This window comes from Diabrotica virgifera, chromosome 5 (genome assembly GCF_917563875.1).
Source record: "Diabrotica virgifera virgifera chromosome 5, PGI_DIABVI_V3a".
NCBI lineage: Eukaryota > Metazoa > Arthropoda > Insecta > Coleoptera > Chrysomelidae > Diabrotica > Diabrotica virgifera.
The window spans coordinates 158,219,887-158,238,788 of NC_065447.1; the positions used below are offsets into that span (position 1 = coordinate 158,219,887).

The following is an 18,902-nucleotide window of genomic DNA, read 5'->3' on the forward strand; positions in this document are numbered from 1 at the left end:
CTAATGAAAAGTAGATTCTCATTCGACCAATTCCAAATCAAATATTTCAACGTAAATTACCAAAAAATGCAGCACTTTTCGGTGAAAAATCATCACAACTTTTTTAAAGTGTTAAAAAAGTTTTATTTTTGTTTTGTTTTAAACAAGTTTTAAGTATCAAAATTAAGCAAGTAAAGCTTAAAATAATGTTGATTCCTTTTTTTTTTGGCACAAAAATCTTGAAAATTTATGAAAACCTTGAAAAAATTTATAAGTATCTTATTTATATGATCTGTAAGTTTCGCCGGTTCACAGTGCTTATATTTCAAAACATTGGGATTTAAAGTAAAACAAATTTTTTAAAATTTTGAAAAAAATGTCTTTTTTTTTCAAAATATTTTAAAAATTATTAGTGGTACCAAAAATTTTAAAGAGTAAAAAGTATAAATTTTGATTTTCTGAATATTTCAGATTTTTGCTTTTTTGGAAGATAAAAATTGGTTAAGATATGACTGTTCAAAATTTGCATACCCTGGGCAGAGAATTTTTCATTTATTAAAAATTAATAAATGAAAATAGTTTCTATCCTTGTGGGATCGGTACTCACCGGAGGGACCGCAGACGTTCGGATACAATTAGCGTCTCTTTGCAAAAACAATGACGACTTTGCTAAGTAACAAGACATTTACTCAACACATACACTACCCACTACACTAGGCACCTGATTGGAAAAATCCACTGTACCATGCCAATGGCCATTAAGTTGTCGAGGCATTAAGCTAAATAAAAAAAATTGCATACATTCGTGATTAGTGACTTGTTCAAGCCCTTTCTACTGCAGCTCTTTTATAAATAAGCACTTTATGCTGATAAAACTTACAGAGCATATAAACAATACATAAGTAAAGTAGCTTGTGAAGCGGTAAGGATTAATTTCATTTGGGATGCTAATTAGGGGGTTATTTTTACCAGTTTTTTTTTACCCAAAAAATGGGATCAACTTTATTCTGAGCGTATCTTGCTTACTTTTTATGATAGAAATAAAAAAAAACAAGAATAATGCTTTCTTAAAACATTTAAACAAGTTATGATGAGTTTTACTTGAAAAGTGCTTCATTTCTTTATTATTTCACGTTGAAATATTCGATTTAGAATTTAACGAATAAGAACCTACTTTTCATTAGCTACAACTCCGCTTCTACTGGGTCTACACACTACAGACTGCACACATACACCAATTTTTTCAATTTTTAAAAGCTATATTTTTGCTAAGAATATTTTTTTGATAAAATACTTACTTTTTGAGTTATTTGCGAAAAACCGTCTCAAAACGTGTTATTTTTTGTTGAAAAATGAAGATATTCAGTTGCAAATAACTTGAAATGTATTGACTTGATGAAAAAACTCTACTGAACAAAAGTTACTTAGAATTAATAGTCAGTTTATCCACTTCCGGACGTATTTTGACGGTATATTTTTTCACCCCCGAGAAGGGGTGGCTCAACGGTAGAGCAAAAACACACAATGGCACAATATCACTTCTTTATTTGACATGTTAGCTACGCTTATACCAAATTTCATGTCAATCCAAGCTCTTGTTTCAAATCCAAAGGTTCTTTAAAATCCGGAGGTTTTGCAATATTTTACCGTGAGTGAATGGACTATAAGGCCCATCGGTGGGTAGAAATTGAAAAAAAAAACGTACCATACCAAAATAATTACCAGCTTTTATCAAAATTTGCTTGCAAAATTGATTATCAAATTAATTGAGGAAATGATTAGAACATGGAATATAAAAATGCCTTTGAAGATAACTGCTTAATTTGTCTTGAAGTCGGTTGTATTTTTCTGATATTTGACAAAAGACAAAGCAAAAAACTAAGTTTGATTGGAAATCATAAATTAACTATTTTCTTTTTTTTGTCTCACATAGACCTATTTGATTTTTTTAACATTTATTTTTTTTTAAATAACTGCTTAAATAGTGTGGGATGCGGGCCCCATCAAGTGCCCGGGCCCTAGGCGGCCGCCTAGTCCGCCTAATGGTTAATCCGGCACTGGTCGTGTTCGCTTTGATTTAATGCACCTTAAGGTGCCTTAAGCTATTGCAGTGTGAGCCAAACACACTCAGTGAAGCTGGTCAGTGTACTGGTGGGACTGATCTTAATGTGTTCATTCTATCTTATCTATACCTTTCTTTTCAATATGTGGTTCCTTTCACGTACCAAGATGTGGTCTGGGGTAAATTGGTTAAGACAAAGTAGCTAGGACCTGGGGCCCCTATTTCGGTTGCATTTTAGTTTTTATTTTGCCAAAATAACTAATTTCCTCAGTCACAATTTATATGTGTACGAAAGGTCTAGGGGGCCGCAGCGTAGTCCGGGCTCCCTCTTCCAATGGCATTTTAGGTTTTATTACGCCGAAATAACTAATTTCCTAAGAATTAATTTAAATTTTTATGTTAAGGTCTCGGGGGCCCCAGCCTCAGGGGCCCAGTTCTGTTCCAATTGCATTTTAGTCGAAAAGACTAATTTCCCAGTGAAAAATTAAAACTATGTTGCGATCTTTTTAAAAGGTTTTTTTAAAATTTTGTCATTTGAAAATATTTCGTTGGGATCAGCTTTTAAAGTACATATTTTTATTTTCATCGTTAAAATCAATGCACGGTCAACCAGACCCCCCCCCCCCGCTCCCCTTGGTCAGGGCCCCCGATGGTAGTTACCGCCCTGCCACATAACATATTTTCAACCCTAAATATGTAATGACAGATACTGAGAATACTTTGAAGATAATTTGAACACAATAGAAAATCAATGAAAAAACATTTAAATCATTAAACAATTATTTTTTCATCTATTTGTAGTTTCATCGGTTCAAAGTGCTTATTTAAAAAAAATGTTTTCAGTTAAAAAAAAATTAAATTTTGAAAAAAAATATGCCTTTTTTTAAACAACTTAAAATATTTAGTGATACCAAAAATCTGAAAGAGTAAAAAAATGTAGGATTTGTTTTTCTGAATATTAGTGACTTGTTCAAGCCCTTTCAAAAATATGCACTTTGAACGGATGAAACTTACAGATCATATAAATATTATTTATAAACAATACATTGTGTAGTAATTTTTAATCAATGACATAAGTAATGTAACTGGTGAAGCGGTAACGATTAATTTGATTTGATATGACGGTTAGGGGGTGACTTTCACGTTTTTTTTACCAAAAATGGACCAACTTTACTTTGAACATATTTTGCTTACTTTTGATGCTAGAAACTTAAAAAAACAAAAATACAACTTTTCTTAAACAGGCTAATTTTTTCTTTATTTCACGGTGAAATATTCGATTTGAAATTTGACGAATAAGAACCTACTTTTCATTAGCTACAACTCTGCTTCTACTGGATCTACGGACTTAATACACACCATTATTTTTCACTTTTTTTAGTTAAATTTTTGCTACGAATATTTTTTCGATAAAATACTTGCTTTTTGAGTTATTTGCGAGAAACTGTCTAAAACGTGTTTTTTTGTTGATAAATGAAGAAATTCATTCGTAAATAACTCGAACAGTATTGAATTAATGAAAAAACTCTATAGAACAAAAATTGCTTAGATTTAGTTGATCCACTAGTTTCTATTTTTTGTAAAGATCAAGTTAGTTTATATAGAAATATTAAAAATTTTAATACTCACTTGAGATTATCATCTGGAGTTGGACCAATAGGATTTCTCGTAACTTCTTGGTAGAAACACTTAATATTAAATATATTAAATAAAATATAATATATATTAGCTGCAGTTTTATTTATATTTAAACTAACTTTATTCTCAACCCTTGATATGTAAGTTAACAAGGGTTTATCACTGCATGTAATGGGATCTATTTTGTACAACAGTTTTTTGATTTCTGGATTGAAGGCATCTATGTGTTCAATTCTACAACCTGGAGTATCTATGATGTATTTTTCTGAAAATAAAAGATTTTTGTTAACATTTAAAATCAAACAGAAAGTGTAATATTTACTATATGCACTGAATTAATTATATATGAGCAAATAATACATCCTTCTCCCACTCCATTACTCTTATTTAGAAGGTATTTGAATTTAGGTAAATGAATTTCCTGTAGTTTTTAATAAATTTCAAAAATTTATTAAAAAATATCTTTATAAAAGGTATATTTGAATTATTAGTCTATAGGCCCTAGGCGCCAAAGAAAGATCACCATGGCCTTTTCAATTCTGAATGGGCAAACCTAAGTATTTCTTATTAGTACACTCTTTCACGGTTTTTGCTGTAAATTTTAAAGAACCGCTTGGATTGACATGAAATTTGGCATACTAACATGTCAAAGAAAAAAAGTGATATGGTGCCGATGTGTGCTTTTGCCCCAGGGGTGAGTTTCACCACATCTCAGGGGTGAAAAAATATATGTCCAAGATAAGTCCCGAAATGGATAAACTGATTAATTTTAAGCAACTTTTGTTCTATAGAGTTTTTTCACCAAATCAATACTTTTCGAGTTATTTGCAAGTGAATATGTTCATTTTTCAACAAAATAACCACGCTTTTAGACGGTTTTTCGCAAGTAACTCAAAACGTAGGCATTTTGTCGAAAAAAAATATTCTTACCAAAACTATAGCCTATAAAAAAATGAAAAAAAAAAAAAACGGTGTATATATTAGGTCTCTATATCTAGCAAAAGCAGAGTTATAGCTAATGAAAAATAGGTTCACATTCGAAAAATTCCAAATAGAATAATTCAATGTGAAATATCCAAATAATGAAGCATTCTTGGGGAAAACACATTACAACTTTTTTAAAGTGTTTAAAAAAGCTTTAGTTCTGTTTTTATAAAAAAAATTTCTAGCATCAAATGTAAGCAAGTTATGCTCAAAATAAAGTTGGTCCCTTTTGTTTTGGCAAAAAACAATCAGGAAGATCACCCCCCAATTATCAACTTAAATGAAATTAATCGTTACCGATTCACAAGTTACTTTACTTATGTTGTGTTTATATGATCTGTAAGTTTCATCGATTCAAGGTGCTTATTTTTGAAAAAATTTAGTTTTAAAGTAAAATTTTTAAAAATTTTAATTTTGAAAAAAATGCTTTTTTTCAAAATAACTTAAAAATTGTTAGAGATACCAAAAATCTTAAACAATAAAAAAGTCGGCTTTACTTTTCTGAATATTTTGTATTTTTTTGTTTTTTTGTAAGACAAACATTGGTTAAGATTCGGTGTTTCTAAATTTGCATACACTCTTGATAAGTGACTCGTTCAAGCCCTTTTAACTACAGCTCTTTCAAAAATAAGGACTTTGAACCGATGAAACTTACAGATCATATGATCAATACATACGCGAATAAAAAACTTGTGAAGTGGTAACAATTAAAAGATGAAGTAGTCTTCAATCCTAATAGCAATATTAATAATATTTAAAAATATTAAAACATTACTAAAATATTTTTAAATTGAAAACTTATTGGTCCATATCCTTGGTAACACCTTGGTAACACGACCCCGTCTGTTCAGCTGGTAAATTCCAACAGAAAATGGACCTAGTTACTCAAAGAAGTAACGACCAATATAAAAATAAAATAAAATAATATAATAAAATAAAAATTCCATTTTTATTCAGTTGCAATACGAAGGCAAAACAATCTTATTTTTCAATTAGAATACGGAGCGCAGTCCAGCCCACTGAATCGACGATTTTCGACTCTTGTTGGAGTCTCATCAGAGAGAACGTAGGCCTGCTACTCCATACTCCAACTGACCAACACCGAGAGTTTATCCCCCACACCGCAACTGACGTGAATGGACTAGGTGACTAGCGTCATCTGGCAATTGAAAGATGAAGTAGTTTTCAATCCTAATAGCAATATTAATAATATTTAAAAATATTAAAGCATAAACAAATCTTTTAGTAATGTTTTAATATTTTTAAATATTATTAACATTGCTATTAGGATTGAAAACTACTTCATCTTTCAATTGCCAGATGACGCTAGTCACCTAGTACATTCACGTCAGTTGCGGTGTGGGGGATAAACTCTCGGTGCTGGTCAATTGGAGTATGGAGTAGCAGGCCTACGTTCTCTCCGATGAGACTCCAACAAGAGTCGAAAATCGTCGATTCAGAGGGCTGGACTGCGCTCCGTATTCTAATTGAAAAATAAGATTGTTTTGCTTTCGCATTGCAACTGAATAAATATGGAATTTTTATTTTATTTTTGGTAACAATTAAGTTCATTTGAAATGCTAATTAGGGGGTGATTTTCCCGATTTCTTACCAAAAAAAGGGACCGACTTTATTTTGAGCGTAACTTGTTTACTTTTGATGCTAAAATTTTTTTTTAAACAAAAATAAGCATTTTTTAAATACTTTAAAAAAGTTAAAATGAGTTTTGCCCAAAAAAGTGCTTCGTTTTTTGGTTATGGCACGTTAAAATATTCGATTTGGAATTTGACGAATATGAACCTATTTTTCATTAGCTATAAATAACTCTGCTTCTACTAGGTATAGTGACCTAATATATACACCATGTTTTTCACTTTTTTACGTGCTATATTTTTGATAAGAATTTTTTTTTCGACCAAATACGTACTTTTTGAGTTATTTGCGAAAAACCGTCTAAAAACATGGTTATTTTGTAAAAAAAATAACATATTCACTCGCAAATAACTCGAAAAGTATTAACTTGGTGAAAAAACTTTATAGAACAAAAGTTGATTAGAATTAGTCATTTTATCCATTTCCGGACTTATTTGTAACATATATTTTTCACCCCTAAAAGGGGGTAAAACTCACCCCTAGGGCAAAAGCACAAATCGGCACAATATCACTTTTTTTCTTTGACTTGTTAGCTATGTGTATGCCAAATTTCATGTCAATCCAAGCGGATATTTAAAATTTAGAGGTTTTGCGATTTTAAAAAACGTAATGTATTTTTAACTGCTGATCTGATTACTAATTTCGAGGGTGGATTTCGATCCAAATGCAAATTTTTCGATCAAAAAAATTGTTATAAACAATTTAAAATTGTTTATATGGCTCTATACTCAAAGAACGAAATAGTTGCCAGGAAATTGTTGCATGAAATGTTACTTAATGCTTTGCTTACTAAAATAATAGAATTATACAAGATAAAATTATAGTATAATTTTACACGCCAAATATAGTTATATTATATAATAAATATATTATAACTGAAATATAGTATAATTTTACTGACAACAATTCGTTCTCTGACTATAGCTCGTAAACTAAAAAATAAAAAAAAATTCAAATAAAATTTTTTCCATTTTAAAAAACAAAGAAAATTTCGTTTACTTAATTTAAATCTAATAACTAGAAATTAAGATATTCTAAAATTAGGTCATAATGCAAATTGCAAAATAAGTACTTTTCGAAGCTTTTTCTATTGTAACTCGACTTAAACGCATGCAAATGAGCTTTAAAAAGTCTCATTTTAAAGCTTAATTTGTAGACTTTCAAACAAAGGTTGCTAAATTACTTTATCTTTATTTGTATTAAAGTTCTACTCATTTGAAGTTAAAATTTTCCTAAAATATTTGTTCATTAATTTGTTTATAAGGGTTTTAAGTAAATTTGAGCAGTCAAACTCAAAAGGAACATTTTAAGGTTAAGAAAATGTTCGTAGCTTTATTTTTTGCCAAGATATAGATATATTATAGCGTTTATTGAGGAATACATCAATCAACGATTATAGTGAGCCCTGAGACGCAAGATCGGCTCACAGTCAAAAAGTACGCGCGCGCCATTTTTTTGAAAATTATAACTTTAATATAAATAAAGTAGAAGTACTTTGTTTGAAAAAGTTTATGAATTATTCTTTAAAATTAGACTTTGTAAAGCTCATTTGCATGCGTAGAAGCTGAGTTACGATCGAAAAAGCTTCGAAAAATACATACTTATTTTGCAATTTGCATTATGCATTATTTTAAAATATATTGAGTTCTAATTACATACTAGATTTTCTTTGTTTATTATTACTTACGAACAGTGGCGTAACAAACTCCGTCGGGGCCCTCCCGCAGAATTGAAAATGGGGCCCCTTCTAAAAAATTACTAAATGAGACTTGTGTAACAAAAACGTATACATACAGGGTGCGCCAAACCTCTGGTTTTCTTTGATTACGGCTAAACTGTGAGATATACAAAAAAAATGTTTATAACAAAACTAATGTGTATCAAAGACGTCTATAATTTAAAATTATTTTCGATTATACAGGGTGAGTCAGAACGACGGTATGAACCAAAGTTGTATTTTTTTAAATGGAACACCCTGTATATTAAATCATTTTTGAATATATTATTTAAAAATATAAAAAATTTGTATAAGGTCTTATAGGCCTAAAGTTAATAATTTTCGAAATATTTACATTTTTATTGAGAAAAATGGTAATATTTATAGGGTTGTGGATTATGTTTCCAAGGTAATAAAAATTTAAGTGATAGGTCAAAGTTTTTATAATATAGTGTTATTATTAAATAATTTAATATCTCTTACTTTTATCCATAAAATATACAGTGTGATCACTATTTGCAAATACAAAATTTTCTTATTTTTTTTAAATGGGACACCCTGTATATTAGTTTTGCATTTTGTAGTAAATATTACAACCTTTCTTTTGGTATAAGGTTGTATGTACCTAGCATGTTTCGTTTTGTAGATATTTTTAAAAAACTATAGATTTTACGTTTTTGCGGATTTTTTATTTAAAATTTTTTTTGCAAAAAAAATAATTATAATCCCCCTTTTAGAAACATACACTATAATATAAAATATGAAAATAAAAACGTAATTAAAGATTAAAATAAATCGTATGCTAGTACAATTCAATTGAATTTAATAACTTTAAATTATTTTACAAAAAATATTTCACCATACTAATGAATGCATAAATTAGTTACTAACTTAAATAAACAACCAAATTTTAAATCTACCCTAGTAATTTTTCTACCGCAGCAACTTTCCTGTACCAAATTAATTGTTAGTTATATTGTATTTACGTGTAAGATCAGTTAATAACTTTTTAATTTACCTACATCTTGAGAACGTATAAAGTATGCTTTGAAACAGATGAACGGTATAGAAGTATATTAAGAAGTAAATAGTATCTATGTACCTACTCGTGTCACAAAAGCTGGTAAAAATTTCTAATGGTTTCGCCAAAAACAAATGTCATATCCACCAATTGTTCGGTTGAAAAATTAAAATTTAAAATATAAAAAATTGTTACAAAATTTTCAACCAAAAAAGTATTACCAGCTTTTGTGACACCAGTAAATTCTATTTAATAAAAAATAATTTGGCTGGCACATGTAACATTTATTTGTTTCAAAGCATACTTTATACTTAATTATTATGTTCTCAAGATGTAAGTAAAAAAAGGTAAATTAAAAGTTTAACTGATCTTACTCATAAATACAATATAACTAACAATTAATTTGGTACAGGAAAGTTGCTGTGGTAGAAAAATTACTAAGGTAGATTTAAAATTTGGTTATTTATTTAATTTAGTAACTAATTTGTGCATTCATTAGTATGGTAAGATATTTTTTGTAAAATAATTTAAAGTTATTAAATTCAATTGAATTGTACAAAAAATACTAGCATACGATTTATTTTAATCTTTAATTACGTTTTTATTTTCATATTTGATATTTTAGTGTATGTTACTAAAACCAGATTATAATTATTTTTTTTGCAAACATTTTTTAAATAAAAAATCCGCAAAAACATAAAATCTATAGTTTTTTTTTTAAATATCTACAAAACGAAACATGCTAGGTACATACAACCTTATACCAAAAGAAAGGTTGTAATATTTACTACAAAATACAAAACTAATATACAGGGTGTCCCATTAAAAAAAATGCGAAAATTTTGTATTTGCGAATAGTGATCACACTGTATATTTTATGGCTAAAAGTAAAAGATATTAAATTATTTAAAAATAACACTATATTATAAAAACTTTGACATACCACTTAAATTTTTATTACCTTGGAAACATAATCCACAACCCTATAAATATTACCATTTTTCTCAATAAAAATGTAAATATTTCGAAAATTATTAACTTTAGGCCTATAAGACCTTATACAAATTTTTCATATTTTTAAATAATAGATTCAACAATAATTCAATATACAGGGTGTTCCATTTAAAAAAATACAACTATGGTTTATACCGTCTTTCTGACTCACCCTGTATAATCGAAAATAATTTTAAATTATAGACGTCTTTGATACACATTAGTTTTGTTACAAACATTTTTTTGTGTATCTCATAGTTTAGCCGTAATCAAAGAAAACCAGAGGTTTGGCGCACCCTGTATAGTGTATTTTTGCACTGTTTATAACAACTTTATTGGTATAGAACTATCATTTACAACAACTTTATTGGTATAGAATAAAATGGATCAAAAATTAAGAGCGTAGCCGCAAAAATTCTGCCAATGCTTTTTAAATGCATTCATTTTTTTTAATCCTGAGAAAACTAGTAACTATTTTTGAAAAATTAAAACGCAGAATGAAAGATTACATTATTACCGAGAGCCGAAAGTCCCCGAAAACGTCTATAATGTTTAATTCAGTAAGTTGCAAGGTTGAAAAAAGAGAAAATTTAGTATGATTTTTAATTTCAAATATTCCATTCAAAAGAAACTTTTTGTTTATTCTAAGAATGGTTTATTCTCGGTAATAATGTAATCTTTCATTCTGCGTATAAAGTTTTCAAAAATATTTATTCGTTTTCTCAGGATTCGAAAAAAAAAATGCATTTAAAAAACGTTAGTCCGAAATTGTGCGCCTACACTCTTAAAATTATTACATTATTACATAGTATTATTCTATGAGATGAACAACTTTCTTCGTGCACTACTCTCAGCGAATATATCTACAATTATTTTATTAATATCTATCTGATGGGCAACTTCGTTTTGAATACTTATAGCGCTAGAGAACTTCTGACATTGTACTACAAAGATATGGTTTTATTCATTTAAGATCAGAAGAATATCTCTCTGAACTAGTGGTCGTGACGGGTAAAGTTGAAAACAAAATGTACGCATGACACACTTCTGGTATGCAAGATGCAAGCACTAGTGCAATGAAAGTCTCTAAGAATAGTTTTGGCTGCATCATAAATAGAGTTCGCCGATTCCAACTGTGTTCTCAATGATTTTCTAACAAATTGCAGTTGCTCAAAAAACTCATTACTTAAAAATGACGGGTAAGCAGCAACTAATTTACTGACTCCTGCAAATACTTCTGGATCCGATTTGAAAAAATATCCACTTCTAGGATATAAGACTTCAAAATCGTTGTTTACTTTGTACAAACTTATAAATCCAGCTTGAATCTGTTCAATGACTACATCAAGATTTCCGAAAAACATGCCTATAATTCAACAAAATGCTTCTTAACTCTACCAAACCTTTTGCTTTTAAAAGTACAGGGAAAGCCACAATTAGTAGCAAAATCTTTGGATTTTTGTAAAAATGACGTCCAGTTTTGTCTAAAAATTTGATAAAAATTCCTTACAGTTGTAATGTAAAAGTAGTACTTTATTTTGTAAAATAGATGGGAAGACAAATTCAAACTGTTCCATAATTATTAGTTGTCATTCTCTACTCACGATCTGTGGTAGTTAATATTATTTTAGACAATATTTATAAAATGGTCATGCAGTTCTGCTTTACACCAAGCACAGTTTGTAATATGGATGACCACCTAGTCACCGATAACGTTTTTAGAGTAAGCGATTTTGGTTGGACGTTTTTCTGCATTGTTTGCTAAATCGAATTGAGGGAAGTTTTTGAAGATTTCCAGGCAGTGCTGAAAAACGTTGCGTATGCATGCTTAAAAAATATATTAATGACATATTTTTACATATATGTTAGACGACAAGATGGGCCCCCCGCAAGCTGCATGCTGCGGGGGCGTCTGTTACGCCCCTGCTTACGAAACCAATTTTATTTGAAAAATGTTTTTATCTCTTTTAGTTTACGAGCTAGAGTCTTTTTAATTTAATTGTTTATAACAATTTTTTAATTTAATTGTTTATAACACCCTCGGAATTCGTAATCAGCAGCCAAAAATACATAAGCAATTCTTGGGTTTACCCATATTCGATTTGGAATTTGACAAATAATAACCTACTTTTCATTAACTACAACTCTGCTTCTACTGGGCCTACAGACTTCATGCATACATAATTTTTTTCACTTTCTTATAAGCTATATTTTTGCTAGGAATTTTTTTTCCGATAAAGAACTTACTTTTTGAGTTATTTGCGAAAAACCGTCCAAAAACATGTTTTTTTTATTAAAAATAAACATACTCACTCGCAAATAACTCGAAAAGTATTGACTTAGTGAAAAAACTATATTCAGGGTGATTGATTAGTAGGGCAAAGCTCAATAGATCCACTATAGTAATAGATAGCAATAAAAGTTAATAATAAAAATTGTAGCCAACTTTGAGCTTCACATTTCGAAATTAATTAGAGTGTTACAGGGTGTTCGATAACATAGTGGCAGACCAAACTTATGCTTTTTTAAACGGAACACCCTATATTTTATTTTATATTCAAAATTTCCTTAACTTCCCCAACACAAAAATATAAAGGTTTATTATGTTGTACAGGTTATTTACAAAGTTATAACCAATTTTATATGAAAATCGTAACAAGTTCAACTCCCTGTATAAATAAAAACAAGCACAACAGCAATGATTTACTGATGCCGTATTTTTTATTTATTGTCAAAATTTTTAAAAAATTTTGATATTTCTAATTTTTTTTTTATATGAAATACAGGGTGAGTCCAAACGCAAGTACAGTAAAACCTCGATATAACGGACCTCTATTTAACGGACTTCGGATATAACGGACAAAAAATCCGTTCAAATGTGAAAAAAATTAAAACGTCTCTGTATTTACAAAGAATTTCAATAAAATTTTTATTATAGCATAATGTGGACATATTTCTAATAATAGTATAAAAAACAGCACACTTCAAAAGTGTAAAAAAATTTTCAAAAAAGTTTTTTGATTCATTTTAAACGTATTTTTGTATAAGGGACTTTCGGCTTTAAGGGATAACCCGTCCCCCCAATTGGTCCGTTATATCGAGGTTTTACTGTACATTATTTTCTAAGTAATTTTAAATGGAACACCCTGTATTTATATCACTATTGAAAAGTACAATTACCGTACTTTAATTTGCATACAACATTCCCTATGCCTAAATTTATTAGTTTTCGAGATATTTTCATTTTTCAATGGACCCTTAGCGTGGCCACCCAGATCACCAGAATTTAATAAACGGGACTGATTTTTTGGAGTTACGTTAAGAATGAAGGTTATAAAATGCCTCCAACAATAAGGGTTGAGATGAAAAATAGAATTTAAAGTGTATTTCAAAGTGTTAATTTATAAATGCTTCGTAGTGTAAACTCATTTAATGACCGTTTTTAGGCATGCATAAATGTGTTAGGTCATTTTGAACACCTTATGTAATTAAATATTTAAAATATTTTATTAAAATAACTTTCAATTTTTTAAAAAATATTTTATTTTTGCTTGTGTTTTTTTGTAAAATTTATAACTAATAAATTATTTTTTTTCTTTATTTGTTACATTACATACAAAACTTGTTTTTAATTGTTTCAAAAATGCTGTATGCTGTGGTTGTATTTTCTTTTGTAAAATTTATTACTAAAATAAATTATTTTTCTTTCTTTATTTGCTACGCTGTTACATTGATTACCAGATTGATAATCAGTGGTGGGATTACGAACACTCGATACAAATCGTATCCGCCATGTTTTACTGTAGAGGCTTACGGTAAAACATAGCGGATACGATTCGTATCGAGTGCTCGTAATCCCTATGCAGTAATCGTAAATTGTCAGTTTTTGACAATTCAGTCATGGCTTACTTAAAATTTGGAAAGATTTAGACCTCTAGTTAATAATTTGCAGAAAACACAGAAAACATGGAAAGACTCATTATACAAGGAAAAGTGGAAGGCCAAAGATCACGAGGAAGATCCCAATAAAATGGATCGATTAAATTACGGGAATATGCAAAAGACCTATGCACGAGTTAAAAGAAATGACCAGAGATAGAGATCTTTGGAGACGGACAATACACGACATCACGTCGACCACTACACTCCCCTCGGGGGGTCAGGATTGAAGAGAGAAAATCAAAAGTCAGTCACGGTTATGAATAACATTTTATAAAAATAAACGCCGTATCAACAGACAGCCTGGGAAAATTTCAATTTAAAGTAAATAATATTAACATAACTGATAAATTTAAAATTAAAAATTAAAAGGGGAAATCCCAGTGGTTGGATGAACACCAGAGTTTAACAAACCTTAAAATGAAGTAAAATCTGATGTATGTTGGTATATATTTCACATATAAATAATATAATCCACTTGTATTTATTATATAAAATACGAGGGCTAACCAGAAATTTCATTACGTTTTGATCTGTAGCCGCTAGAGGCAGGGCGAGCGCGGCCATCCTAGTAGAAAAATAGTATTTGAGTGTCTCTTTCAAATGTATATAATAAAATCTTTTTCTTGTACTTGTTTTTTTTTATTTTAAAACATAACGTACTTTCTGGATAGCCTAATTTACAGGGTGTTAGTAAATGAGCATGAAAAACTTTAAGGGCTAATTCTACATGAAGAAATAATGCCAGTTTGCTCTATAAACATATGTCCGCAAATGCTTCGTTTCCGTGATACGGGGTGTTGAAATTTTTATTTCAAACTGCCAATTTATTTATTGCTCTAAGACCAGTTGAGCTATGAAAATGAAATTTGCTGAGTTTTAGGAAGTAGTTATTGCGAATTTTTTAACATAAAATTAAGAATTTTGTATTCATCATTGGCGCTCATACGGGTAATAGTCGTACGCCACTGAGATATTTCAAATGAAAAATTATTTTTAAATTCAACGTTTAATTTTTGATAAAAAAAATCTTTCTTAACTTTTTTTCACATGGTGCACCGTTTTTATGCAGAAAAATAAAACATCTTGACGCGTATTTTTCATTTCTTAATAATTTATTAAGAAATATCCAATATAATAATACTAAACTGGAACAATAACAGAAAATATTATTAATAAGTTTTTAACTAGGTGCAAAAACTGCAAGAAATGTTTAAAATGATCTCCTTTACAGGTAACAGAAGAATTTTATATTCATCATTGGCGCGCGTACGGGTTTTGATCTGAATTTTTTTAAGAAAATAATAGAACGCCACTCAGATATGTCAAACTAAAAATCATTTTTAAATTCCTTGTTCAATTTACAACAAAAATCTTTCTTGCCTTTTTTTCGTACGAGGCGCCGTTTTTGTACAAAAAAATAAAACATCTTAACGCTTACAAAGTATTTGAGGTAGTTTCCATATGCATAGAAACTTAGTTCAAATACTTTGTAAACGTTAAGATGTTTTATTTTTTTGCATAAAAACGGCGCCGCATATGAAAAAAATGCAAGAAAGATTTTTTGTCGTAAATTAAACCAGAAATTCAAAAATGATTTTTAATTTGACATATCTTAGAGAAGCACTATTTTTTTCTTAAAAAATTCAGACCATTACCCGTACGCGCGCCAATGATGAATATAAAATTCTTCTGTAACCTCTAAAGGAGGTAATTTTTAACATGTGTTGTAGCTCTGCACCTAGTTAAAAACTTATTAGTAATATTTTCTGTAATTGTTCCAGTTTAGTATTATTATATTGGATATTTCCTAATAATCTATTTCGAAATGCAAAATTCGCGTCAAGATGTTTTATTTTTCTGCATAAAAACGGTGCACCATGTGAAAAAAAAGTAAAGCAAGGTTTTTTATCAAAAATTAAACGTCGAATTTAAAAATTACTTTTAATTTTAAATGTATCAGTGGCGTACTATTTTCTTCTTAAAAAAAATCAGACTATTACCAGTATGCGCGCCAATGATGAATAAAAAATCTTAGCTGTATGTCAAAAAATGCGCAATAACTACCTCGTAAAACTCACCGAATTTCATTGTCATAGCTCAACTGGTCTTAGAGCAATAAATAAATTGGCAGTTTGAAATAAAAATTTCAACACCCCGTATCTCCCCGTATTCACCCCGACATATGTTTATAGAGTAAACCGGCATTATTTCTTCATGTAGAATTAGCCCTTAAAGTTTTTCATACTTATTTACTAACACCCTGTATGTATACCATCGTACATCACACATCAGAATTTTTTACTTCACTGTAAGTTTTGTTAAATATAAAATTGTTATTCTAATTTTAGACAATACCTCAATACTTTTTTGTAAATGGGAATCAATACGCCACTGGATTTAGAATTAGAAAGTGACTACAATAATTTTACAAAAATATATGAATAATAGTGAGGTCGCATCCTAAATCTACAAAAGTCACTAAAACAATTTTCTTTCAGTATTTTATCTATGTACTGTTCAGTACAATTCATTGAAATCAGATTATTGCGCAACCCTGATTCTGCATTTCCATTTCTTGTCCCAAATGGAACACTACACTTACTTTAAAAAACATGACCGAGAGGCACGCCTATGAATTTTACATGTTTACCAGCAGAAGAGAAGTAACGACGCCTTCAAACGGAGACGTCGGCGACATCGGGGCGCCAAATTTGTTCTCCACCCCTATTTACTACTTTCGCAGTAACAGAATAACATGCTTTTATATGAATTTCAATTTTGTAACAATATTAAAATATTCTGACTAGTAAAATATTTTTAGTAGTAATATTATTTGATCTATGTGTGTGTGTGACCTTGGCTTGAACCAATTGGCCAGCTAATTTTTTTAATTATCTTTTTCATAAACACAATTTCCTAATTTTAGTTGAGATACAGTATATTTTAATAAATACATACAGTGCGTCCATAAAGCAACGCATAAATTCATTATTAGCTAAATAAACAACATTATTAAAAATTCCCGAAACGAGTTGATTTTAAAACCTTTTTATATACTTGGCTTGGTTGGTGTCACGGACTCCGCAAATTTTGTAATCCATTTTAAAAATAGTTCTAGGCTACCTAGACACCTGAAATTTTCAGGATAGCTTAGAACTAGCTAACAATACAATTTTTAACTGCTATTATACAGGGTGATTAATTATTAGTGGGGTGAAGCTCCGTAGATCCATTATAGTAATGTATAGCGATAAAACTTAATAAGAAAAATTGTAGCGAACTTTGAGCTTCACATTACAAAATTAGTTAGAATGTTACAGGGCGTTCAATAACATAGTGGCAGACCAAACTTATGTTTTTTTAAATGAAACACCCTATATTTTATCATATATTCGATATCTTCGTAACTTTTCGATTACAAAAATATAAAGGTTTAGTATGTTATACGGGGTATTTATAAAGTTATAACCAATTTTATATGAAAATCGTAACAAGTTTAACTACCTGTATAAATAAAAGCAAGCACAAGGTCAATGGTTTATTGACGTCATATTTTTTTATTTATTGTCAAAATTTTCGTAAATGTTTGTTTTGCTAATTTTCTTTATATTGAATACAGGGCGAGTCAAAACGCAATTACATTATTTTCTCAGTAATTTTAAATAGAACACCCTGTATTTTATATCATTATCGAAAAGTACCATTACACTACTATAATTTTTGTATAACATTCCCTATGTGTAAATTTATTAGTTTTCGAGATATTTTCATTTTTCAGAGTAAAATTATGTATTAATAATTACGGGTCTAAATCTTTCCAAATTTTAAGTAAGCCACGACTGAATAATTGTCTAAAACTTACAATTTACGATTACTGATTATCAGTCTGTAATAAAAGTTGGCTGCAATTTTTGTTATTAACTTTTATTACTATCTATTACTTATCTTATAACGGATCTACAAAGCTTTACTGACCAATCACACTGTATGGATAAATCGATTTTTTCATAATTTCAAACTATTTTAAAAATGTGACTAATGCAATGATATTTTAAAGTACGTTAATAAATCGATATCTACAAATTGATGATGCCTCAGTGGCATTAGACTGCAGATCGAGAGGTTCCCAGTTGGAACCCGGCTGTTGCGTATCTTTTTTTAATTGTTTTAATAAATAATTAAAACTTTATATATTTAAAATTATTTATGTCATTTTAAACAACAGTGGTATTTAAAAAAATACTATTTTATACTAGTGCAATTTTTGGAATCATAATTATAAATAACAGTTAATACACCTACTAAAAATTCATATTTTATAAGTTAATTATTCTTTTCAAATATGTTGTGTCCTACATATTATGTACATGTACAGTAACAAAAACGTGATATTATAAAAAGTACTTTTTCTACTCATATGTCATATTATGTATAAGTTTTTAGTTTGTGAAAACTGTCATTATAGATAGCAGTGCGTGAAGGATTTAAAGTGTGCGTGAAGTAACAATGTATTTTAAATAGGATTTACTTGTTCGCACTGTTTTTAACTTTCGCGTTGTCATGGTGACAATCCTTAACTTTCGCGTTGTCATGGTGATGACAATATGAGCAACGAATTACAACAAAAGTTTTGACAGTTTTGTGGTTTGAAAGTAGTTAGAATTTTTAAATGTCAAAGTTCTAAAAATTGTAGAATAGAAATGAATTCCAGTGACAAAGAGTTACAGCTTTTTTATTTGTTTATCGTAGATAAAATATTGTATGAAATTGTGCGTGAAGTACTTTTTGCGAACTTACGCGATTTATAGCACTCGCTCCGTTGTCGCTCGTGCTCTAAAAATCGCGTGCGTTCGTAAAAAGCATACTTCACGAACTGTTTCATAAATAACTATTTTTATTAGAGTGTAATTTTT

At 29.3% G+C, this 18,902-nt stretch overlaps 1 protein-coding gene across 1 annotated transcript in view; it reads right to left on the reverse strand.

Annotated features, from left to right (window-relative positions):
• LOC126884531 (uncharacterized) overlaps nucleotides 1-18,902 on the reverse strand; it is a 267,134-nt gene that overhangs the window by 57,266 nt on the left and 190,966 nt on the right. Inside the window, exon 2 of the mRNA XM_050650480.1 lies at nucleotides 3,671-3,944. Within this exon, the coding sequence (XP_050506437.1) occupies nucleotides 3,671-3,944 (274 nt within the window). The remainder of the gene's footprint in view (nucleotides 1-3,670; nucleotides 3,945-18,902) is intronic.